At 41.5% G+C, this 27383-nt stretch overlaps 1 protein-coding gene across 5 annotated transcripts in view; it reads left to right on the plus strand.

Moving 5' to 3' along the window:
- Positions 1–27383, plus strand: part of LOC121451988 (bifunctional heparan sulfate N-deacetylase/N-sulfotransferase 3) — a 131313-nt gene that overhangs the window by 21212 nt on the left and 82718 nt on the right. For all 5 annotated transcript variants that reach the window (XR_005974763.1, XM_041657845.1, XM_041657859.1 and 2 more), the window contains exons 3-4: positions 15711–15798; positions 22193–22347. Coding sequence is in view for 4 of the 5 variants with exons in the window: in XM_041657845.1 (XP_041513779.1) it covers positions 15711–15798; positions 22193–22347 (243 nt within the window). In the remaining variant the exon portion in view is untranslated. The remainder of the gene's footprint in view (positions 1–15710; positions 15799–22192; positions 22348–27383) is intronic.

A 27383-nucleotide genomic window follows, 5' to 3' on the forward strand; every position in this document is an offset into this window, starting at 1 on the left:
TATAAAACATCCCCAGCTCCTTCTTCTAAACTAAAAATTCAGCGGGGCTGGAGAGATTGCTCAGTAGAGTACCGCCACCTCCTCTCACCTCCACTGGTTAGCTAGTGCAGAGCCGCCACGTTTCCAGGTACAGCAATGGCAATAGTAACAGCTCCACTCCTCTATACCAGTTTTCCCTATTAGCCCATTTTCCTAACTCTAACAAAATACCTAAGGCAAGCTAGCTTTATGAAAAAGAGTTTTAGTTAGCCCTCGGTTTGGAGAGGTGGGATATTTAAACCATGGCATCAGCTCTGTCAAGGGTCACTCCCACTGCAACCCACCGCACCCCACTGTGGCTGCAACATCTGCAGAGGCACATGTGGAATGACAAAACCACATCACCAAGCAGAAAGTCCAAAAGTGTGGGTCCTATAATGCCCTTCCAAGTTTTCTCCACTTAGCCTAAGGATCCCCACCAAGCCCTCGTAAGGGTTCCAGAGTACCCTCGCCACATTGAGAATGAAGCTTCCAGCAGGCAAACCTTTGCATATTCAAACACATCCAAAGCGTGGCCTACTCCTACTTAAAATTGGCAATTTGGGGGACATTGTGAAAAGAACATTCTAAAGGCTTTTGAAAGCTTCTTAACCAATGCTATCTTTCCCTGAATCATTCTGTATTCAGCATTGAAGTGGTAAAGTGAACGGGAAAGATGAGCTTTTGGGAGTGAATTGTGTTGATATTCAATGTTCCTCTTCCTGAGTAATGCAATCTGCACCTTTTCATTGTTTCTTAGACAATTATCTAAATCTTAGGAGACATGGACCACTGTACCATTGACTACATTTTGATTTCAGTCTTACTTGAAGTTATCTTTATACAGGAAAAATAATTTTGTTGTTAGGGACCTGAGGAAGGCACTCTCTGGAGATGCAAAAATGTCATTAATTTCCATCTGAACAGGGTCACTGAGAGCAAATGACTATTTGGTGGTTTCAAACAGTGGCATCTTTCCCAGTTTTAGAGTCACCTTACCAATTATAACCAGAAATACAAATCAAACCTGTGACTTCTCAGAAGAGACACTTGCCAGAGGTCGCAAAGTGGATGTGTTCTCCAGTATTCCACTCAGTGATCTCAGAGATTAAAGTTTAGGTAGCTGCTGTGTGCTTCACTGTGTGTATGAAACTTCCGTATCAGCTACCCACAATGTCTGGTGCGGATTTCTATTTTGATATATTAACTTCTTCTCAAAGAGGCATAAGATGAAGTATTTTACAGAGTGGTACACTAGGGATGCAAAGCTGGGTTGGTGAGGGGACGCAGTCAGGAAAGCTCTGGGCAAGCCTGGAGACCCGAGCTCAAGCAGCACCATGCAGAATTCAGGCAGGGTGGTGGTGCTTGGAGCCTCGAGAGTCAGGGAGAGGCCGGTCCCTGAGATCATCATTGAGCCCCAGGTCCCAGTGAGAGGCCAGGTTTCAGCAAAAAAGAGGGAGGGCCAGTGAGTTGGGTCAGCAGGTAAAAGGTCATGTTAGGCAAACCGAGAACCCTGGAATCCACAGGAAAAGATAGAACCAACTCCCGGAGGTCGCCTTCTGATCTCTGTGTATTTCCTTACACATACTTGCCTGTACTCACACAAACATATTGTATGTAGAGTGCACACGAATGTGTGTGTACATGTGCATTCTCTCTCTCTCTCTCTCTCTCTCTCTCTCTCTCTCTCACACACACACACACACACACACACACACACACCAATAGTAATCAATAAAAGCAAAACATTTTAAAGGTGGCTAACTCCTGAGAAGTGTCCAAGGTGGACTTCTGTCTACATGCAGGTGCACCCACATAAGCTGGCACCCGTACTCACACAGAAAGTAAGAGGGGCTTCCAGCGAGAGAGCACACTGCTGATCCTGAGTAGGGGGAGTCCACGAGCTTTGATATCAAGATAGAAGCTGAGGTGATAGCCATTGTGGTGATTCAAATGGGAATGACCCCCCATAAGCTTGGATATTTAAATGCATGGTCCTCCGTTGGTGGAACTGTTTGGGAGGGGTTAGGAGGTGTGGACTTGTTGGAAGAGGTGTCTCAGTAAGGGTGACTCTGAGGTTTCCAAAGACTCACACCCTTTCCAGCATCTCTGCTTCCTCCACATAGCCCTGACAACATGAAAAACACTGAGTGTTCAGCCATGGGTCAGGTCTTCAGTTCTGACATGCTGCTGTGTGATTGTCGTTAAACTGATGTTTTCTCAGACAAGCAAAGCACTCTCTAGTCAGGTTCTGGCTATTCAAACCCAGTGAGAAAAGTCAGAGGCCATCTTTAGGAAACCACTCCTCGGTCTTTCCCTTCCAGGGGTAGCGGGTGCCCTGCACACTCGGGACAGTGCCTGCTGCCGGACAGCCATGCCCAGCTGTAGTGAGCGTTGAGAGCGCTGTGTCCATTGTGATCTGTACTGTAATTGGCGTGTGCCCATTATCTCTGTTGCTCCAGGACTGCAGTATCACAATATTGTAAACTTACAAATCAGTGAACCAGTCATGCCTTCCTCTTATTAATTTTCTTTTGTTTTCTACAACAGAAAAGCAGACTTGGCAAAGATACTTGGCCAAAGAGAGACATTACTCGGTGTCCTGGGAGCTGGGATCAGGCCAGAAAACTTCCTTCCAGGGTCCATGTTCATTATCTTCCTGAATAGCCTCTTGGGTTTGTGTGTGTTTTGATTTTAACCCCCAAACTGCACTGCAGCCTCATTGATTTTAACCCAGATCTATACTTCAGTGTCGGGCCTAAAATGCTCAGACTACAAATTACAAACATTTGTGGGTTTACTCAACAAATGTTTCTGGGTACCTACTCCATTACTTCAGACAACACGCAAATGAGGAAAGACTTTGTCAGGCTCCTTCTCTGGAGCCTCTTATGTGCAGTGGAAGCAGAGAGCGAGGAACAGTAAGTGAGCATCATAACATCTTGGGGCCTGGCCAGTCTCACGAAGAAACCAATGAGAGGCAAAGGACGCAAGAAAGTCTGGTCCTTGGGGTGATGGGAGTACCTATGCAAAGCCTCTAAGGCCGTTTTCTTCATTTCAGACAAACCTCCTTGGTACTGTACTGTGTAAAGGAAGACATAAAAGGTTCACCCGTGACAATATAAGGAGGGTTTCAGTGACAGAGAAAAAAACAAGAGAAGGGAAGGCCTAGAAACTGGAGTGCCCTTGTCCTGACTCCCTGGAGGTGAGAAGGCCTGCTGCTGAAGCTAAGGGAGAAAGAAGGACTGACATCTAAATTACCTTGACGTCTCTAATTCATTCAAGGATGCCATCTGCCAATGTGAACAATTTTTCCAAAATTTTACTTTAAATGATCATGATAACTTTGTACATTTGTTCAGTTAAAGCATAAAAAGATCTTTTTTAAAAATCTCATTTTCTCCTCACAACATCCTGTCACTGAATGACAGATTTAATTTGATTATCCCAGCAACTAACAAAAGATATGACACATAGTAGACATTCACTCAATGTGACTTGAATTAACAACGTGACTGAGAATTCTATGGTGCAACATTAGCTCTCACTAAAGCACAGTGAACAGACAGAGAGAGAGAGAGATGTGTCCTCTTCTCCCCATGCCCTAATTTGCATAGCTGTGTAATTTCTCTTTGATGATTTACTCTTCCCCTGCCTAATTCCTTCATTAGCTTCTTTGGCATCTTTCTTTGCAATCAGTTTATGGAATTTAATTTTTTTTTCTGCCCTCAGAAACTAGATCATAAATCCTACCAGAATAATGTGAAAAGGGGAGCGACTCAAAGTGACAATTACCTTTCCTAACAACTAAATCTGCCTCGGTGAGTTAGGGTGCTGTCGTAAAACATCCCACACTGGTAACTTATACACAAGAGACTCTTCCTGTCAGTCTGAGGCTAGAAGATGGCGGCTTCCACGTGCATAAAGACCCGGGCCTCTCTTTCCAGATGCATTTGTGTTACCACAATACCAGGAAGCAGATGCTAATGCCCACACCCTCCCTAGTGGAAGGGACAGAAAAGGCAGGCACCAAATCTAGCTCTGTGTAGGGACCCCAGTTCATCCATTCTCTTGACCCCGTCATCCTAAAGCCCCTCCGGATATAATACGTGAGTGACTAAATTTCAGTATATAAACTTTGGTGACACATTTGGATCATAACAAAGCTCAACTTTTCTATTTTCTTCCTAGTAGCGTTAGCGTTCCGATCTCGTAGGCCTCGTAGGTTCCAGAGAAAGAAAGCTGTTAGGTAAAGTAGGCATTTGTGTTCTTTTTTTTCCCCAGCTTGTATCAAAGAAAACTATAAACCGTTTTAAAACTCCTTTTTTTCCTTTTTTTTTTTTTTTTTTTTTTTTTGATTTTTCGAGACAGGGTTTCTCTATAGCTTTGGTGCCTGTCCTGGAACTAGCTCTTGTAGACCAGGCTGGCCTCGAGCTCCCAGAGATCCGCCTGCCTCTGCCTCCCGAGTACTGGGATTGTTCTGCAGTCTGGTGTGAAGCTATGCAAAGGAATTCTTCAAAAGGCTTATCCCGGGTCTGTATGAACCATTCATAGCTTACAGATTTCTGAGAGTCCCACTTCCCCCAGCAAGGGCTTTTATCCAGTAGTAATGATTTACCCACCTGCTTGAGTTAACTATTTTGCAATGCATATATGTTTCAAAATATGACACTTTATACTGTAAATATATATATATATAATTTTTATTCGTCATTTATACCTTATATTTTAAACTATGGGGAAAAGTTTTAGAGGGAGAAACACTGAGTTTGATTTTTAGGGCAGAGGAAAAAAAAAAAAAGACCAGTGTCCCAGTTTGAGATAGTCATTTAGGAAAAGTTCCTCCTCGCCTCTTTGTTCTGTTCAAATCTCACCCATTCTGATGACTATGGCTTCAAACAAACAGAAAATAAGAAGCGTTGGCAAGCACATGAAAAAACTGGAACCCTGTGTTCTTCTGGTGAAGGAGAGCATTTTAAATGGTGCAGGCAGTGGTGAAGACACGGTGTCTTGATCATGTCAGTTCACAAGACCGTGGTTCATAAAAGCAGGCTGATAACATCCTGAGGGTCCTCTGGGATTTTATGAAATCAACACTTATCATTTCTGTGGATTTGCCATCCAGTTAAAAAAAGATGCCATGGGTGGTCCTTGGACTTCCCACAGGGCAGGGTACCCTGATTGCTCTTCGGGCTGACGAGGGAGGGGAACTTGATTGGAGGAGGGGGAGGGAAATGGGAGGCGGTGGCAGGGAGGAGACAGAAATCTTTAATAAATTAATAAATAAAAAATAAAATAAAATTTAATTTCTCCAGCAAAAAAAAAAAAATCTTCAGCTGATCTAGGAAAACCCTCTGAAAACAAGGAAGGCAGTCAGCATGACTCTACCGCTTCTGATGCTAACCTCCAAAAACGCTTCTCAGACACCAGCTACCTGGGTAACTCATATCCCATTCAAAGTGAGACAAAAACCTAAGCACAGAGCACTTCAGTGCCCATGCAGCTCCTAGAGCTGCAGCTCAGTTCACCCAATCCTCAAACATATTTTTAGAACACTTATTTGAAAATACACAATGCCTACTACTTAAGTTGTTCGTGGAGCTGTTGACTAACTCCTGCCTGCTGTGCACCAGGAACCCTACTAAGCCCATAGTCTTCGGCACCTTTTCAGATGCTGGAGGAAACAACAGTTCTGTAAATGAACTAGAGCGACCTTGAACTCTCAGCATTTCAAATCAGCAAACACACTGCTGGTGCTTAGAGTGCGGTGTGAGGCCACATACACGAAAGCACCCCAGGTCTTGCTTCAGGAGCGCTGCTCAGTGTCTGGGCTAGAACCCACAAGTCTACTTTCTGGGAAATTATTTTTGTGATTTACTGCTACTTAAAAGCGAATATTTTAAATTTTTGAAATCATTTATGTAACTATTTTGTACATAGATTTGTGAGTTGTAGTTGACAGTTTCTGAAGGGCATCACACTGTGACTGCAAACTATTTTTTCCTTTATTTCTTTTAAATCAGTATTCAGAAGCACTGACCCAGGACACACTTTCTCAAAAAACAAAACAAAACAAAACAAACAAACAAACAAAGTAAAATGTTCTCTAATTTTATTTTTCAACTTGAATTATATCGACATTTTTAGCAAAGTAAAAAAAAATACTCAAGTAAATGAACATACAACTGCTCCACAAGCCTTTTGATTTCATGAATAATCAATCAAAAATTTACTCCTGTCCCACTAAACAAACGTGTTTGCATGGTGGCTCCTAACATCTTGCCGAGATACAAAAAGTGTAACTACTGCCTCGTGGAGTGGATAGGCAAGCCTCAGCCCCACTTTGCTTTTAAAGTGAAAGTGGAAGGGATGCTGAGGGCCTTTTCTGTGTTTTTTATAGGTACTTAGCATTTTTACTTCTTAGGAAGAATAAGCAACATTATTTACATGTATTAAAGTATTTTTATGATATATAAAACCATTTTTCTAAGTAGTTAAATGATAGAACATGCCTAATAGTTCTTAAACATACTGTAGGATTTGTGAACTGCTTTGTATATTTTTTCTTCTGAAGGTACATCAGTATTTTGCCTATTGATGTGCATCAGCCAAACACTAAATAAAATGTGCATAAAAACTCAAGCACTCAGTGAACTTAATAATTTTTGTTTCCTAGTTACAAATCATTTTTGCCACTTTCAGTCCAAAAACGGTTTAAAGAAAAATAACCCTTAGCATGTGATTTAAAGTGTATGCATTATGTGTGTTCTAGATGAGTTAAAAGATGTAACAATTTAATACAGCTATATAACTCTTTCCCCTTACCTTCCACACAAACTGTATGTCCTTACTCTGCTAGCACAGAGCAGACATGAAAAGTATGAATACTCCTATGGGGAATGAAAGATTCGGTAGCATCGTTTAGACAGACTCGGAGCCCTGTGATGCTTATTGTCATACAATTGTTTGGTGAACCTCCCCTTTAGTGCTAAGATACCCACATTACTTAAAGAGACGTTTGGAACACAGCTGGAACCTGTGGGCACATGACTTTTGTTTTTTACAGGGTGGCAAGAGGAAACAGAGATGGAGTTTTGTGGCAAGGCCAAAAGAGGTTTTCAAGCTTGGTTAAAAAAAAAAAAAAAGAGAGTCCAGTTTTATCCCATGCTTTTTCAGTCACAGTTCAGCTGGCCTTGGTGAGCTCCCAATAGATCAGCTCCACTGTCTCAGTGGGTGGGTGCTCCTTTCGTGGTCCCGACTTCTTTGCTCATGTTCTCCCTCCTGCTCCTCATCGGGACCTTGGGAGCTCAGTCCAGTGCTCCAGTGTGGGTCTCTGTCTCTGTCTCCATCCATCACCAGATGAAGGTTCTTCTTACTTAGCTTCTTTGGGATCACCAAGTGTAGACTCCGTGACCCTTGTTTATGGCTAGAAACCAATTATGAGTGAGTACATCCCATGTTCATCTTTTTGGGTCTGGGATACCTCACTCAGGATAGTGTTTTCTATTTCCATCCATTTGCATGCAAAATTTGAGAAGTCAATGAGGGCTGATGAGAACCCAAGGACAATGGCACGGGGTTTTGAACCTACGTAATGTGCTGGCTGTGTGGGAGCCTAGCCAGTTTGGATGTTCACCTTCCTAGAAATGCACGGAGGGGGGAGGACCTAGGACTTACCACAGGGCAGGGAAATCTGACTGCTCTTTGGGCTGGAGAGGGAGGGGGAGAGGAGTGGGGGGAGGGGGAGAAGGGTGGGAGGAGGGGGAGGGAAATGGGAGGCTGGGAGGAGGAGGAAATTTGTTTTTTTTCTTTTCTCAATAAAAAAAAAGTTAAAAAAAAAAAAAAAGGTGGGGGCAGCAGAGTGCCCTCCATCTACCACAGCCCCATTTCTGCTTTAGGGTTTTAGGGACTTGGGAGCGTTTCCCCATTTCACCTGAAATGGGTTACAGTATTATACTAAGTAACTCTGATGCTTGAATTCAGAAGTGTGTGCCAGAGACACAGTATAGTCTCTACAAATAGCTACCCAATTGCTTTTATTTAATTAAGTCTATATAGATACTTACATTTTGGGTAATATATGCATTTCCTCCTGCTCAAAAGCACACTTGTCCTAGCTTGGTTCCTGTTGGTGTGATAACCACTGACCAGCACAAGCTTGGGAAGTAAGGGATTATTTGGCGTACATTACTATGTCATCATCCATCATCAAGGGAGCTCAAGGCAGGAACCTGCAGGCAGAAACCAAAGCAGAGGCCTTGGAGCAATACTGCTAATTTGCTTGCTCCCCTTAGGTTGCCAAGCCTGCTTTCTTTTTTTTTTTTTTTTTTCTTTTAAACGATTTTTTTTATTGAGAAAAGGAGAAAAAAAAAAAACAAGTTTCCACCTCCTCCCAGCCTCCCATTTCCCTCCCCCTCCTCCCCCCCTACGCCCCCTCCTCCCACCCTTCTCCCCCTCCCCCCACTCCTTTCCCCCTCCCTCTCCAGTCCAAAGAGCAGTCAGGGTTTTCTGCCCTGTGGTAAGACCTAGGACCTCCCCCCTCCGTCCATATCTAGGAAGGTGAACATCCAAACTGGCTGGGCTCCCACCAAGCCATCACATTACGTAGGATCAAAACTCCGTGCCATTGTCCTTGGCATCTCATCAGCCCTCATTGTTCGCCATGTTCAGAGAGTCCAGTTTTATCCCATGCTTTTTCAGTCACAGTCCAGCTGGTCTTGGTGAGCTCTCAATAGATCAGCTCCACTGTCTCAGTGGGTGGGTGCATCCCTCGTGGTCCCGACTTCTTTGCTCATGTTCTCCCTCCTTCTGCTCCTCATTGGGACTTTGGGAGCTCAGTCCAGTGCTCCAGTGTGGGTCTCTGTCTCTATCTCCATCCATCACCAGATGAAGGTTCTATGATGATATGCAAGATATTTGTCAGTATTGCTCAAGGATAGGGTCATTTCAGGTTCCCTATTCTCAACTGCCCAAGGAACTAACTGGGGACCTCAGCTTGGGCACCTGGGAGCCCCTCTAGGGTCAGGTCTCTTGCCAACCCTAAGGTGGTTCCCTTAACTAAGAATTGTGGTTCCGTGCTCCCCTGTCCAACCTTCCTTTATCCCAATCCTCCTGCTTTCCCAAGGCCCGACCTCCTTCCCTTCTAACTTTTCTCTCTCCATCTCCCCTTACCCCCAACCCACCCCACCCCAAGATCCCAATTTTCTCCCCAGCAATTTTGTCTACTTCCCTTAGCCAAGAGGATAACTATATGTTTTTCCTTGGGTTCCCCTTCTTACTTAGCTTCTTTAGATTCACCTATTGTAGACTCCGTGACCCTTATTTATGGCTAGAAACCAATTATGAGTGAGTACAACCCATGTTCATCTTTTTGGGTCTGGGATACCTCACTCAGGATAGTGTTTTCTATTTCCATCCATTTGCATGCAAAATTCGAGAAGTCATTGTTTTTTACCACTGAGTAGTACTCTAATGTGTAGATATTCCATACTTTCTTCATCCATTCTTCCATTGAAGGGCATCTAGGTTGTTTCCAGGTTCTGGCTATTACAAATAATACTGCTATGAACATAGTTGAACAAATGCTTTTGTCATATGATAGGGCATTTCTTGGGTATATTCCCAAGAGTGGTATTGCTGGGTCCAGGGGTAGGTTGATCCCGAATTTCCTAAGAAACCAAAACACTGACTTCCATAGTGGTTGCACAAGATTGCATTCCCACCAGCAATGGATGAGGGTACCCCTTCCTCCACAACCTCTCCAGCAAAGGTTATCGTTGGTGTTTTTGACTTTAGCCATTCTCACAGGTGTAAGATGATATCTCAAAGTTGTTTTGATTTGCATTTCCCTGATTGCTAAGGAAGTTGAGCATGACCTTAAGTGTCTTTTGGCCATTTGAACTTCTTCTGTTGAGAATTCGACAAAATTCAACATCCATTTATATTAAAAGTCTTGGAGAGATTAGGGATACAAGGGTCATACCTAAATATAATAAAAGCTATATACAGCAAGCCGACAGCTAACATCAAATTAAACGGAGAGAAACTCAAAGCCATCCCGCTTAACTCAGGAACACGACAAGGATGTCCACTCTCTCCATACCTCTTCAATATAGTACTTGAAGTTCTAGCAATAGCAATAAGACAACATAATGGGATCAAGGGGATCCGAGCCTGCTTTCTTATACAGCCCAGATCCACCAGCCTGGGGTGGCCCCACACGCATCACTGAGTAACCAAGGAAACTCCCACAGATATGGTCATAGGCCACAGCTCCACAGTTAGCCACCCTCTTCCCAGGTATTTCTGGTTGCTGTAAAGTTAACAAATGAACCAGCACGATGCTCAACATTAAAATATCTTCCTCGTCTTTGATTGGCTTATCAGCCTAGTCTATTCACTCACAAATGGTGGAGTGACTCAAAATATTATCTAGGTGGTATAAATAAGAAATGAAAATTAGCAGATGTTCTCCTGGAGAATGCCACACATTTGCTGGATACTGAAGCAATTCATACAAAAATGTTTTTCAATTATGTTTAATTTTAATTTTTGCCTCTCATTTTCCCTCTTTAGTGTATTCATTCTGTTAAGGAAAATTGAGTGAAATCCAAAGTCACATAAAAGCTTCCATTTTACTCAATCCTCAGAGCTCAATTTCTTTAAATTAGATCTGTTCTTGCCTTTAACCAGATCTTGAAAATGTTCTTGACTTTGCATAATGAGAACTTGAAAAGCTAAGAAAGAACAGTGTATAGATTCAGCTTTAAAATGTGATTTTTAAATTTTTGTGAGTTATGTTTGAATGCAAATGTCTTACAATTTTATTGGACATTATGCTTGCTCCCTTTTAATACTCTATTAAACATTTTCAAATTTTCTGCAAAGTTTGTTTGTTTATTCAAACGTAAATAGAATTGCTTGACTCTCAGGAGGGTTTCTTACTATGTAAATACAGACTTATACAACAAACAAGATTTATGTTTGCCAAAACAAAAGGAACTTAAATGTACAATAAGCAGAAATGATCGAATCAATTATAGTACAACCGATTGGTGTTACCAGTATTCTGCTTTAATTAGAAGGTATGATTTGGGGTGAAAGGATAATGTCCATCCACGATACGCTATTAAATAAAAAATGCAAACCTGTTCTTCTAATTCCAATTTTAGCATACTGTAATTCCTCTTTCACAGCACAACGGCTCTTTCTATGACTCTCATTTGCCTATATCCCCTTATATCTGCATATATACAGATTGACCTAGTTATTGAGAAACTAAAGAGTGGTAACAATTCTATCTTAATAGACGACCTTAAAATGTCTTGTTTCAAAAATAATCAGTGGTATAGGGAATTGCAAAAATATACCATACTGCTAAATACATGCTGTACTTTGGAATTCCTAAAAATAAAAATACCACTTTTCAATAATGAGCGCACTTGAAACTAAGAGCCTTGCTTCCAAGACTCCTACACTAGTGTTTGAAGTCGCGTGACAATTTGCCTTTTGCATCAGAGACTGCACTCCCCGAAGAGGGTCTGTTTGCCCAAAATCTGTGCAGCTTTTTTCCATTTTAATGTTGTAACAATGATGTCATTTATGTAACAATAATGACAGTTATTGAAACTGCCATATCATTTTAGACGTATCACAAATAGAGACTAAAAACACAAAAAAATACTTTCTGATATTTGTTCATAGTGACGAACACCCTGCTCCGGGTAATCATTTCATTCCAGCAATAGCAAGGTTAGCAAAAAGAATGTTGTCTCAAAACATTCCCAGGTACTTAAACTTCTTACCCAAAACACTTCAATATGTTTTAAAACAATGGAAACCTGCATAAAAATAAGACGTTTTTCTCATGCGCATTCCCAAAATCTGGTTTGTAAAATCAGTTTAAGTATGAGACGTATTGCTGTTTACCCTAAGTACATAAATACCATCTGGACACAAACTTCCTCTTTACCATGTGTGGACTACTCAGTTTTTATCCCTATGACCAAATATCTGGGTGGACTTAAGGGAAGAAGGATTGATTTTGGCTTCTGATTTCAGAAGCATCTTCAGAGCACGGAGGGTGTGGGGAAACGGAAGAGCACATTGTAAGGGCCTACAAGTAGGAAAGGGAGATACACAGAGGGATCAGGGTACCATACAATCCCCAAGGATAAGGCCTGTGTCCTCCTTCCTCAGTCAGGCTCCACCCCCTCCCTTTGGTCTCCTCCCAATAATGCCATCATGTTTTGAATCCACCAAGAGCTGGTCCAAGCAGTGAGTCAGAGCCCTCAGGATCCAACCATCTCTGGAATGTCCTCGCTGGCATCCCCAGGTGTACTTTGCTAATTTTTTCCACACTCCTCAGTCGAATCAACTTGACAAGTAGGATGTACTGTCTCACCATACATAATTAGTATGGCCATATGTTTCATATATCTTCTAAGGGCTTGAGTGTTTGTTTTTAAAATATGTTATAAATGTGTGAAATATTCAAACTGGCAAAACTCAGGGGGAGTTGAGTCATTGGGATTCATACATTCTAGCTGTTAAAGATATTATCTTGCAAGAACTTAATTTAGCTTCTAAACCCCAGGAAGAAGAGGTTTGTTTGTTTTCTCCTAAAGAACAGTGATCACAACTATACATTTTAAAATTTCAGTCTATGGTCACAAAACAGAGTTCACTGAGGGCTGGTTCCAACAAAAGGGGCAAAAGGAAAGAATGGTGGATTCCCAGTTTTACGGTGAGGTAATTGGAAATGCAAGAAATAATTTTATAATAGATTTTGAATGTTTAGCCCATAAATAAATAATAAAAGATAAATTGGAGTAAAGTGGAAAAAGAAGCGAGATAAGACAAGTCACACAAAAAAGTGAGCTAGAATGTTCAGCTAGAGAGAAACAATGACAAGAAGAAAAGGAGAGGCAGAAAGGGAGCAGAGGAACAATGTAAATCAAGTAAAGACAACAAAATAAGCAGTGGATGGATAGATAGATAGATAATAGGTAGACATGATTGATACGTAGATGAAGGTAGTCAGGTGATAGATAAATGATATATAAAGAAGGGATAGATAGATGGATAGATAGATAGATAGATAGGTGATAGGTGAGATAGATAGATAGATAGATAGATAGATAGATAGATAGATAGATATGATTGATAGGTAGATGAGAGGTAGTCAGGTGATAGATAAATGATATATAAGAAAGGGATAGATAGATGGATAGATAGATAGATAGATAGATAGATAGATATGATTAATAGGTAGATGAGAGGTATTCAGGTGATAGATAAATGATATATAAAGAGGGAATAGATAGATAGATAGATAGATAGATAGATAGATGACATAGATAGAACATAGAAAAATAGATGTTAGGTAAATGGAAGGTAGATATTATAGATGATAAATGGATGGATCAATGGGTAGATGATAGATATAGATATTTTAATGGCTTTTTAGTAAACCACTCCTGCATGAGTGATTCACCCTCAGTATACTCTGCATTAGAAGACTGTCTTAACTTTACAAATGAAGATAAAACAAAAGCAAGTACCACAGCTTTTCTTCTAGAATGCAAAGGTAACAACTGTGTCAACTGTAGTGAAGCATGCAGCACCAGAGATGGCAGAACAGCAATGCTCAGTGCTGCTCACGGATTCTGTTCCAGTCACTGCACCAACAGCATAAACGAATCGTCTCATTTAATCTTCAGATAGAGCTCTGAAGTGAGTGTTATTACCCGGCTGTAACAATGATGAGACTCGGGCTTTGAAAGTTTAATAACATGCCTAAAAGTGGAAGAGGGTGAGGTCCAGAATTCCAGTTAAGACTGGCTGACCTCCAGGCCTGTCCTCTCAAAGACTGTACCGTAATATCCCCAGAGTTTGAAAGGAAAAGGCGCAGACCTTACACCGGTACAGCACCCTCCTTGCAACAGAGTCTAGCTTGTCAGCTGCTGGGAGAAGGAAGAAATCCCCTTCCTCACTGCGGCCCACTCGCCCATCCCATTTTTCTTCTTGTGCCCATCCTACGCCCCGCCCTTATAAGAACAAGCTCTTACTTGTGTCTAGGGACACTGGCATCAATTAAGCTTTATACTGTCATAGCTCCGTGTAGAGATCCGCTGGCAGGCCCTCCATCCATCAGCGTCATGTAGACCCACAGGGTGTATCATTCAGCCAGGCATACTAGAGAGTTGGTTCTTGCAAACAAAGATATGTTAGTGAAACAATTACGTACTTACATTTCAGTAATCAGTGATTGATTAGACAACTTTAAGTTTGGGAAGAAAGGATTTCGTCCTCTGCATAGGCACAGACTCGGTTGCGTTCTGATGAGGCAGGAGACCATCGGGTGGTTACCGAATGAAGACGGAGACTCTGCGCAAGGCAGCTCAGGTGCTTCAGAGCGTCAGTTCTGCTCTTGAGAGCACCACGTTAGTTGAGGGCCTGTATTAGAGGAAAAAGCATCTGGACAGAAGGCCAATGTGAGAGCCAAGCTATGTCTGTGTTTTTAATTTAGAATCTCTTTGCCTCAGTCTCTTCATGTGTAAAGTGAAGTATTAACCTAAAGTGAAGTGTTAACCGCGATCTTTTTGAAAACCAACCGTGCTGTTTATGTTTGGTTGCGGTAAACACTTAAGTTCTAAGGACACACGCAGGAGAGAGTGGGGGAGCGAGGGAGGGAATGAGTAATTGGAGTCATTGGGATTTAAATAAGAATCAGGAAGTGAAGGAAAAGAAACAATGAAAGTCCACTAAATACTCACAGACAGTAGAATTTACACTTAAAACCAAACCACGCTTCCCAGGCCACTCCTTATGAGAAGTGCATTGTGGGTACTCTCACCTCTGACAAAATGCTTGCCATAGCTTAGACAGAGGGGCTATTGATTTTACCTTATGACTCCAGTTCATAACGGTGCATGCATGAGAGCAGAGTTTACGACAGCCAGAAAGCACAAAAGCTCACAGGAGAGACGGCCTACACCAGCTGACTTGCCCTATTTTTTCTCGTCTGTTCCAACGCAGTCGCAACCTCCTGGGTGATGCTGTACCTACTCAGGAGACCACCTCTCTCTCAGCTAGTCCCACTAACAGATCCTTTCATAGACACAACCAGAGGTGTGCGTTATTAATCCCACAGAATTAATCCCTTCCAAGTCAGTTGTCAGTCAAGATGAACGACTGTGGATAGTGGTTTTAATGGGCAAATTATAGATTTGCTTTGCCCTGATATCTTCCTTTGAAGAGCAATCATTATCTTTTGGGAATCTCAGACTTTAAAAGTTAAGAATTTTGTGTTTTGAAGAACAAAGATATATCTGAGAAATGCCAGTGTGGTTTTTTTTTTTCCACATATGTTCTTGCCAAGCTTCGTTTAAATTGAATGTCCTTTTGAAATCAGTTCTCTATGTCCCTGAGGGGTAAAAAGAGATATGTTATACTTTACTTCCTTTATACATATGGATTAAACTTTTCCTTTCACTTGGCTTCTACAGGCAACATTTGTTCTTCTGGTTCCTTATGGGCTAATGTGTTAGTACATGTATGTGCTGTGTGATCTCAACATTATCCAGACTCCACCCTTCGTTTTAAATAGAGTGGTTTTATTCTCTGAATGTGCGTGAAACCTTTTGGTACCTTGTCACCCTGAAACACCTTTTATTCATTCTGCATTTCAGGCCCTGCTTGACACTCAGAATCTCTTGCGTGCTCAAATCACAAACTTTACATTCAACCTTGGATTTTCAGGGAAATTCTATCACACAGGTAAGGCTCCTTGGAGCACACTGTTTGGCTTCTCACTTCCCTCCTGTTCCCACTTTCCTGCAGGCTGGTCTCTGAGTTCAAGGCCAGCCTGGTCTACAGCGGAAGTTCCAGAACAGCTAGGACTACGGAGAGAAACCCTGTCTTAGAGAAAGAGAGAGAGAGAGAGAGAGAGAGAGAGAGAGAATGTTAATGCTTGTAAAGTTTATGGTATTTTCTAATGCCTCAACTTACTGTTGACCTGTAATTTACATACAGAAAAATCCATAAATAGCAAGCATGATCTTTTGTGAATTTTCACAAACCGTACACAGTGATTTAGCTCTCAAACACAGCAAGAGAGACATCATCACACCCCCATCTTACTCCCTTCTTGTAGGCTTCAGCCTCCTGCTTCTAACACTTCTAAACTGCTCCCTGGCTTCCAGTACCTCGTTAGATACACCTGCCTCTTACATAATGGTAAAACTCACCACATCCAGCTTCTGCTGTTGTTGTCATAATACGTTATGTTAGTCACACAGATATGGGCATATATTATCATTCTCTCGGTTTTCTTGGTAGTGTTTCGTTGGAGCATCCCAACACTTTATTCATCCCACCGCAGTGTAGAAGGTTATTTCTAGCCTTTGGCATTTCTTAGATCATCCTGTTAAGCATTCATTCCTGTCCCTCGGAGAATGTAAGTTCTTTTCTGTTGGATCTCAGCCCAGACTGGGGTTGCTCACATGACACATATATGAAAACTTGAAGAGGAAAGGCCAACCTATTTTACAGACTAATTTTTCCAGTGTGAATTTCTAGCTGTCTGAAGACTGTGCCTCATATTTCATGTTATTTCCCTTTTAAATTTTAGCTGTGCTCTGGGAATGTAGAAATTCATATGATGGTTTCCATATATATATTTCTCTTACGAATAGAAAGGGAACCTATACACATGATTACTGGCTGCTTGAGGCCCTTTCCTGAGGTGTGCTTATTTCTAAATTTTCTCTTTGTTACTGATTTGTAGATCCTTGTTCCATTCTGTGTGTTGATTTCTCAGTCACGTGCACTATAAGTTCTTTCACAGTCTTGGTTGTCTTTCTCTCTCTCTCTCTCTCTCTCTCTCTCTGCTTGTGGACAATAAAAGTAGCTCATTTTATTGTCAATTTTATCTTTTCTAATAGCTTTTTGGGGTCTTGTGTAATATACAAAATCAGATATGTTTTTGCAGAAGATTATCAAAGTCATAGATAAATAAAACCAAGTTTCATTTACCATTCCATCCACAAAGTTTTAGGAGTAAATATTGGAATTATTCAGTTGTATTGAGGTGTAACTTTAAAAAGCTAAAACATGTCCAAGAATTGAAAGACTAGATATTTAAGAATTCAGTCCTCTCTAAATTGATCTATAATTAATACAATTAATTATATTTCAGTCTCAGACACAGTCCTAACATGTTTCTTTGTGGGTATTGGTGACATGATTCTAAAATTTACATGAAAATTCAAATAGCCAAGAAGAGCCAAAGCAGGTCTAAGGAAGATGAACCAAACTGCAGCGGTTGCAGTAGCAAACACTAGGAGTAATCACAAAGTTACTTCCAGTAAGGTGTGTGATAGAAACAAGCTAAAAACGGGGAAAGAAACACAGTTCCCAGAAACGCGCTAATCTCGTCTCTGATGGGCATGGGCTTTCCGATAATTAGTGGTGCTTACAGAACTTTACTGTGGAAAGCAGTTAGCTTGCTTGACCCAGAGCTGAGGGGGAAAAAAAATCACAAAATAAGATCCAGACTGATCACAGACTCACAGTCTTGTGATATCCAAATATTTCTTAGCTAGGAATGAGGGCGTGCTCCCCACGGAAGGCTCTCCAGGGTGCAGAAGTTCTGGTCCTGGTTGTAACAATGCTAGCCCCGCTTCACGCTGCTGCTTTTCATAGCATTGAAAAGAAACTCCATGCCCGTAGCCACCTCCCTAATACCACGTGTTAGATGCTTTGACATCTGTAAGGAGAGGGAACTCGAGTCGCAGGGAAGGAATCAGAAAGCATACTGAATGTATAATATCTTTGAAAGAAGTGGTGTTACTCGGGCTGTTACTGCAGTAAGTGCCTGAGGGAGGGTTTAATAGAAAACAGGTGTGAATTTTGTTTTCTCACGTTTCACCCATGGTCTGCTTTGCCCATCATGTCTGGGCCTGTTGTGGGGCAGAGCACCAAGGTGACTGTGTGTGGCAGACGAGTCATTAACCTCATAACTGTCACGTAATTAAGGGGGTCCACAAGACCCCAAAATAAAGGATAACAAATGTCTATTGGGGAACACTCCCAAGGAAACTGCTGCGTTCCTCTGCTCTGCGGCTGCTGGGAGCTGCAAACAGAACTCCAACCACCAGCCAAGGGAAAAGGGAAAAGGGGCGAGCGCACTTCCTGTCTGTGTGTATTGTACCTCAGACCACGCCCCAGTGGACTGGTATCCAAAAGGATCTTGGCTGAACGAATTCCCACAACACTTAACAATCACAAAATGGAAGAGAAAGGGGCTAGGGAGAAAGCATGCTCTTAGAGACCCATCTCTAATGACCTGCCTTCTGTAACTGGGCCCCTCGAGTTCTTGCCACCCTCCCAAAATAGCACCCAGCAACTGAGGACCAAGCCTTCAACACATGAGCCAACGGGACATTCATTCCATGTTCAAACCAAATGGAAGGCAGTGAGAGAAAGAACTACAGAGTGAAAACCAGGACAGTCCCAAATACACAAACATCTCCTGGCAACTCAGTCTTCTTCCTTCAACCCTAGACACTAGAAATGGTGCCGTTCATCCAACCCCTTCTTTCTAAGCTCTGAAAGGGTTGTGTTTTGTTATTTGGTTTTTTCTTTCTTTCTAATGAAAGCACTTCTCGCACCTCACATTGAGGGTGTTCTCTCTAAACCGACGGAGGAGCTGCACACACGGGAGGAAAGTAAAGCCAAGGTTGGCGAGACCTCCTTGCCAGTGTAGAAGAGGAAAAGCCCTGCACAGTCACAGTCAGGGCTGTCTAAGACCCGAGGCATGAGTCTTCATGGGAACAAATGTGAAATTTAAGTCTCAGCCTCTCAAATTAGATGTTATAAAACTTGATTAGAGCACATTGTCTCCCTGTGTGAAGAACTGATTCCTTCCTCAGCTGAAAACTCCGCCCTTTTCACTCAGTCTTGAGAGGACAAAGAAAAATGGTGTCACTTTCAAAGGGAAAATTTATTTCAGGAAACAGCTTGCTTTCTGTTTAAAATTTTATTTCAAATATGTGGGTGTTCTGCCTGTGTGCATGTCTGTGCACCACATGTGTGCGTGGTACTGGTGGAGGCCATGAAAGAATGTCAGATCCCCCTGGAACTGGAGCTAAAACATGATGGTGAGCTGCCATGTGGGTGCTGGGAATAGAACCCGGGTCCTCTGGAAGAACAGCCGGTGCTCTTAACCACTAAGCCACCTCTCCAGCCCAAGACTTTTTCTTCTTTGTTCGATTTTAATTTAAACATTGTCTTGAATTTTGAAGGGCCCAAAGTTAGGTAGCTAGTAAAGTGCCCAGACAGTCTTCGCTCTCAGTTAACCAGAAGATAATCTTCATCCTCAGTTAACCAGGGTGCAGTTTTCCTACGGAGATTGTTAGTTAATTGACAGTCATTCATTAGGAAAGTTAGGCAGCAGAAAGAGTTCTATTGTCTGCAGGTCAATGGGGCTAGAATGTACCAGGAAAACACTGAGCAGTAGCTTAAGTAAGAACATCTGTGTGTTCTGATTGCCTCATTGAGTTACCTGAAAATGTAGAAAGCCCTATGGTATTCAGTTAAGAAATTCTGCCATTTCGGGAGTCTGCATTTGGCCAGTGAAAAATAACTAAGAGCCCTGAATGTGGAGTTGCTTAATTAAATTAGAACTCAGGGCCTGCCGCTTGGCCTCTGTAAAGATCAGCCTCCTTATGCTAGAAAGTCGGGTGACCTGTGACCCTAGCCACAGGGCATTGTGAGAACAGAACAGCATAGCCAGCACAGTGCCATAAAACTTTTCACCGTTGCCTTACCTCTGCGGCGGTCTCAGTCGGTGGAAGTGCACAACCTAAAAGCAAAGACAGACGTGCTGCAGAGTAAGTCTCGTTAGGAGACATACAGTAAAATAAGTCCTCTTGACAGTGGCTTTATTGGGCTCAAGCATCATTTTCAATAACGTAAGGGATTTGACTACTCATTTCTGTCCTCTGTTTCCTGCAAAGGAGGCCAGAGTAATCCAAACGCAGGCAGCTACATTGATTTCATTTGTCTTAACATAATCTTGAAAGTAATAAATAGATACTTCCACTCAATAAAATTGATTCTGATCTAAAATATACCCGAAGTGGGATTCAAGGGAGACAGACAAATAAAGCTATTAAGAAAAATGAAAGACATAAAATTACATTTTCTGTGAATGAAGATAAATCTGTCAGATGGTAGAAATCATTTCTCTAAATCCAGCATGCACCCAATGTATAAAAGTTGTCATTGCGGTTCTACCATGGTGTTCAGAGAAGGGTAACGAACATGCTGGAGCATCTCTCTAAAGAACCTTGAGATCTGTTGCTCTCTCCCCCTTAAACAAACTCTGAGCAAAACTAGTTGGAAAATGAAGCAATGCTGACAGACAGATGCAGGGAAAGACAGATGTTGCATTGAAAAGGAAGGAGGAGCAGAAGAGGCAGCCTAGGAAACAGCTCACACACCGGGGGCTCCAGCTAACTCTGTCACAGTGTCCTGGCTGAGGAGGTGGAGCTCAGGATGAGATGATAACTGAGAGACCGCAAGAGACTTCTCTCTGTTTCCACTGTGAAAGGTGAGGCAAGGGACTGCCATAGACACCACTGTGTGCCACAGACGCCACTGTGTGCCACAGACACCAACCACTGTGTGCCACAGACACCACTGTGTACCACAGACACCCCTGTGTGCCACAGACACCCCTGTGTGCCACAGACACCCCTGTGTGCCACAGACACCACTGTGTGCCACAGACGCCACTGTGTGCCTCAGACGCCACTGTGTGCCATAGACGCCACTGTGTGCCACAGACGCCACTGTGTGCCATAGACGCCACTGTGTGTCATAGACGCCACTGTTTGCCATAGACACCACTATGAGCCATAGACACCACTGTGTGCCACAGGAACCACTGTGTGCCATAGACACCACTGTGTGCCAATGCCATACACAAACCAGGAAGCTATTTTCTTGAATCTGAATATACAAGCCATGTCAAAACTATCTACATCATCTTCTGCAGTCCGACTCTTTGTAAAGTATCAGTTAGTCTGCTTTATTCATTCTCTTCTATACTACAAGATGTACAAAGACTCTGATGATTAAAGAGTCTGATGTCTTCATGAGTGATTATATTTATTATAAACATTTAAATATTAATTTTAAAGATGAAACAAAATATTTTGATATTCATATCTCATGTTTAATAACTTTTTTAAAATTTCAGGGCTGGAGAGGTGGCTCAGCAGTGTGTACTGCTCTTTCAGAGAGCGAGAGATATTGCTACAACCTCTAGCAAGCTTTCTTGTCAGACTGTCTTTAGCTCACTGACACAGAGACTAATTAATTATGAAAGCTTAGGCTTGCCCCTGATTAGCTCTTATACCTTAAATTAATCTGCTTCTATTAATCTGTTTTCAATCACGTGGTTTTTACCTTTCGTTGGTACAGCATGTCCAACTTGCTCTGAATCTGCTGTTGTCTCCAAGTTTCTTCTTCTCAGAATCCTCTCTGTCCCCAGAAGTCCTGCCTAACCTCTTCCTGCCTAGCTCTTGACCACTCAGCTCTTTATTCAACAAATCACAGAGACACATCTTCACACAGTCTAATGAACTATCTGCAACATTGACCTATGTCAGGTGTCTTACAACCAGCTGTAACACAGCTCCAGGGGCTCTGACCCCTCTTCTGGCCTCTGCTGGCACCACACATGCATACAGATACCTACACACAGAAACACACAAGCACATAATTTAAAATGTTAAAAAAATGTTTTGAAAAAGCTTTGTCACTGCCTCTAACCATTTTTAACAGATTTTTCCTTCACTAAACTTTGGGTTCAGTGACTTATGTGCATGTGAGATAATGGTATCTTCTAAATAAATTATATGATAAATGATTGATAGATTAGTACTAATATAGATGATATATGCACAGTAGATAGATACTACATAAATGATATAATAAAGATAATAGATAAATGATAGAGATAGATAGATAGATAGATAGACAGATAGATAGATAGACAGACAGATGGATGATAGGTAGATGAGTGAGAGACAGACAGATAGGCAGATAAGATGAAAATGCACTTGTAATGAACTGAATGATCATTTTTTTTCTGCCCCTACAGGGACTGAAGAGGAAGACGAAGGGGATGACCTCCTTCTGGGGTCCGTGGATGAGTTCTGGTGGTTTCCTCACATGTGGAGTCACATGCAGCCCCACCTCTTCCACAACGAGTCCTCTTTAGTGGAGCAGATGATTCTCAACAAAAAATTTGCCTTAGTAAGTAACTCACGCTGACTGCTGCACTCAACTCGTGTTCAGTGACGAGGGAAGGAGCAAGGTGTGTGAAGCGGCCTCAAGGTTGTGCTGTGCTGGCTTTCCTTAAGCAGCTCTCACCGTAGCCATTACAACCCTGGTATTCTGACCTTTCCATGCATGGCTCTTGAGTGTGTACTGTGCACTCATCCCTGGGTTTAGCGCTTTGACAGCTTTAATTTAAGAGAGACTTCCTACAAACACAAAGCTCAATTACACGGCATTATGGTCAGCATCCCTAATACACATCTTCTATACAGGAGCTTCCTGCTGCACTGCACTGAGAGACAAAAATAAGATGTCTATAGCAGAATGAAACATTCTGTGACTTCAGGTCACATGGTATTATAAGAACACAAGCCCCCCAGTTCAGAGAATAATTGTCATCGAGTTGGGGAAGAATATGTTATGGTGGGAATGGGACTCAGTATATCAAGAAAACCAAATAAAACTAAGGTATCATGATGGATTGAAATGAGGTTGGCATAACAAACCAAATGGGAGGCCATAAAGTAGACACAAGTCAATGAAGATTCGGGAAAACAGTGAAGTGATACTGCAAATGTTAGGATGGAGCATTTGCTCATCGGAAGGAAAGCATGCTGGTTCACACTGAAGGTGCTGTGATTTGGAGACAGAGAAACTTACGGTAAAACTTCTAATAAGAACTATATGAAGGGAAATGCTCCCTTGGATCAGCTTCTCTGACCCAAACCCATTTTCATGGAATGGTACACCAGCTGCAGGAGCCTAGGAATTTTCACTCTCAATATTATGGTTGCTTGCTCAAACTTACACACAAGTCAGTTAAAATTGGCAGAACATACTGTTTTTCCTAAAGATATGCAAAATCTAACTCTTTGCAGGGCACACTGGGATTCAGGTTTCTCTAACTTTAATCCTGCTACGGAAACAGAATCTCAAGGGTACCGTTCTCGTATACTGACGTTTTGATGAGAAAGAACATGTAGGGCTTCTCGAAGCTGATAGAAGAGCAGGATTTTGACAATATTTGCAAACTTTCGTGACACGAGCCTTGCCTTTCTCCCTGAAACTATAAGTGGCCACAAACATGTAAAATTGAGTAAACACCGCCACACATTGCCACAGAATTGAAAGCTCTCAGTTCCTTGGCTAGAAGACTGAGGTTGCCCAACACAGCAATGTTGAGAATTAAATACGTGAAAGTAAACAGGAAGAACAGACCTATGCAGGAGTTTTAAACATTTTTTTATAATTTCATCCTATTGTAAGAATGGTTCAAAATTGAAATTTTATCATTCTTTATCTGACTCTAGATCCAGGCAAAGATTTATGAGTATCACTGCTAATTATACATTGATAATTCAAAGCATGTTTCTTAAGGCCGTAGAAAATAATTGTGAAGGATCTTAAGAAAATGAACCCAAAATTTATCTTAAAAAACAAAACTGAAAGCCAGTTTATCTTCAGTGTTTGATGGAACCGAGATAAGTGAACTTTTAATTTGGTCAAAGCATGATATATGAGAAAGACTGAACTAAGAAACTTGGAAATAAGCACAAAGCACAAAATAGAATATATTATTATATTATATTATATAATGTATATGCACTATCTATTGCATGTGCATATGAACTGCATGAAGCGGTGATAAGGAGTAGCAGCCGATGGGCACCAACTGCTGTTTTCATCTTTATATTTAGTATCTTGAAACTGTCATCTTCAGTTTTTGCCGCGACTCCTGAAATGTTCAACATTACGGGTAATGGAAATAAAGTCTTTAAATGATTTTAATTTTGTATTGGTATGGCAACTGCTTTAATGTGAGGTTCACAGTTTGTAAGTACATATTAATTAATTCAACTGCCATTAAGATATTAGGCCTCCAAAGTTACGCTGTTGCTAAATCCAAAGAGGAAAGGGGCATAGGTTTAATTTTTTAGCCTACTAAACATTGTTTCTTTTGATCTTCTTAAACAACCCTGAATTCTAAGCATATGTAGTCTCCATTTATAGGCGAGAATCGTAGAATGCACACTAGGGTTATAAAGCTCACTGGTAGAATTAAAGAAAGAAATCCAAGTCCTCTGATACTACATAACTGTGTTCCCCAGACTTCCTCATCCAATTCACGAGTGTCAATCTAGTCTCTGCTGCTTAGTAATCATGGGTATGTATGGCCATCTGGGCAACATAAGGGACTTGGAAAACTTGAGAGACACTCCCAGGGAACCTCTCCCCCGCTGGCATCCCCCACTTCCCAATAGGGGCAATTCTCTAAGTGATCCAAAAGACAACCTGAGACCAAACAGCTTTCCATGTGACTGAATATTATTTATTCCACGCAAAGCTGCTTGAAATCAGTGCAAGCTACACTGTAGGGAATACCATCCAGATGCAATCATCATATGCTTCACCTGTGTGAACTCTGCATCTCCAATGGGTGATACCCTGTTCTTCGCTTTCAGCTTGAAGGAGCTTAACACGAACGCGAATGTTTCCCGATACGATAGATGGGGGAAATTGCAAAAAGCCAGTGGGCTGCCTTGGAAGCCAAAGGGTATTCAGCCAAGAACGGAGATGCGGAAAGGCAATGTTTAAATGAGTGACTGAGTTAAAAGATATTTAAAATGCCCTTCCCACTAAGAATCTGAGCCTGTGATCCAATACGTCAGGCCCTGTTCTTGCCGTCAGCTAGACACAACTGTTTTCATTTCATTTTCAAGTCTGTCTGAACTGTAAGGTTTCTGCATGGTGTGGACTCTGCTCTCTCACAAAAGCACTAATGTTCCCTTCAGTGGTTTCATATAGAAGATCAGACAGATCCTTTAAGCAGACTTAGATTTGGTAGCTGCAGCCATCAAAGTAAATATAGCCTTACAGACGAATCAGGGGGAAAATTTTTAATGAGCAAATATAGACTTAACTCAAATTTTTAAAAGATTAAAAGAAATTTTACTTTGAAATGATCAACCTTCCATTCAGGATTAATTATAATGTTAATGATTGGCCTATCATGCAGTTTGAAATGCCTATTGTTCAGCCTTAAAAACCTAAAAGATATCACTAGAAAACTAAAATAGCATTATATTTGAGCCTCAGAAAAGGTCATCACTAATACATTGTCTCATTTCAAAGACTGAACCTGAATTTTAGCAAGTGATTTAATAGTTTAATTTTTAATAATGATGTAATTAGTAGAGACTTTTGTCCTATACCTGCCACACTCTATTATTCAGTACTCACATTCTGGGGGTGTTATTTGGGGGGGGTGTTCGTTTTTGTTGTTGTTGTGAAATTTGTGATAGTGTCTCATTGTGTATGAGCTGGTTTTTAAACTCACTCTGTAGGCAAGACTGGTCTTGCATTCTCAGAGATTCACCTGCCTCTGCCTCTTGGGTTCTGGGGTTAAAGGCGTGTGTCACCATACCCAACGGATGGTATTAACATTGTTATAGACAATCTTTTTAGAATTAGTAGCAGTGAAACAATGTTCCTGGGGACTGGAAATCTTCCTGTAGGCTGTACTCTTGACTGCCTTATGTCATTCTTTGGAATAACAGCCCTTTTCCAGGCCAGCAAAACACATCCATTCACCTTAGCTGGACTGTCTATTGTCATGACATATGTTTTATATTAGTGAACATATCACTTTTCCAATATGGAAATAAAGATTATAATATCAAAAATAATTTTAAATATATTAAAAACTTGCCAGCTTGAAAAATACAGGATCATCTTTCAATTCATTTGCTTGCAGCTAGAGAAGGGAGAAGAATCTATCGTTTTTCTTTCAGTAAGGCTCTTTGCTAAAATGGCACTTCATATTTTCATCTTATATTAATATTTAATGCAAAGTATAATCTCAGTAGTCTTGGTAAAAGTCGAGAATTCCAGTCAGGATGCAGAATCTAATCTGAACTGATAGGCCACACTCTGGAGTAATCTAAGCAGCATGGTTCATGAAGGTCACTCGTCATAAATCAGCACAGACTAGCTGAAGCATGTAATTTACTTCATAAAATGGGTGTAAGCATAGAGATAGAAAACCGAGGGACAAGTGAAAGGGCTCATGTTCAGCCTCAGAGTACTGGGATCGCATGCCAGTTCTTACAATATGAAATATGACAAGAATATTCTTGTCACCTCATACCTTTCCCCAAGACAAAACCTTGCCACTATTCAGCTCCTCAAGGGTCCTGGCCTAGAAAATGTCCCCATCATCCAACTCTGATTTTATAGCTAGCTGCAGTTCTGAGTAGTCAAAAGAATGTTATGCATGGTGGCAAATATGTTGAGAACAGTGAATATGTCACTTGACTATAATGAGTCAATCTTAGAACTTAAATACAACTGGAATTGGTATATTCATAATGGAAATCATAGAAGGGAGCAAGAATTGGTGTTTTTCTAGCAATTTGAGTAAGTATAGAAACAGAGTGATGTTTTCATGTAGGCGTTCAATAAATCATTGTTAAAATACAATTAGATACTTGTTCAAGATCCTAAGTGTCTATTAACCATGATCTCAAAATGTATGTTTTTATCATCAGGAGACATGTGACGCCAAAAGGATAGATTGTTACTCAAGTACTAAGAGGAAGAGGCATGCCACACTGTTCAGGGGCCTGTGGGGACACAAAGAGCGGTTAGGATGTGGAGGAGGGCATTCTCTGTGATTTTTATGGGTGAGACAAAGCAAAGCAAGCCAGTGGGCTCTGAGGCATAGGCATTGGCTTTTTGGACTTTGGCCCTGTGTGATTAGGGCAGGATGCTTTGCTCATCACCAGAGTTGTAAATACTGGAGATGTGGATGCTCAACTCCTGGAATAGTGTGTCACATCTGAAGTGTACTCCCGTGAATGAGTTCATCACCTCTGGAAGGAACTGGCTAGCAGTCTGTAACAGTTCCTTTAGGGTCAGCAAGGCCAAGAGACAATAAAGCATCACAAACAGAGAAAGTAAATAGACATAATTAAGGCATTTGCGTATGCTTCTCACTAGGCTTGGGCCATTCA

Source organism: Microtus oregoni, unplaced genomic scaffold (genome assembly GCF_018167655.1).
Source record: "Microtus oregoni isolate MIOR12 unplaced genomic scaffold, Mior012 000000F_ref0000247, whole genome shotgun sequence".
NCBI lineage: Eukaryota > Metazoa > Chordata > Mammalia > Rodentia > Cricetidae > Microtus > Microtus oregoni.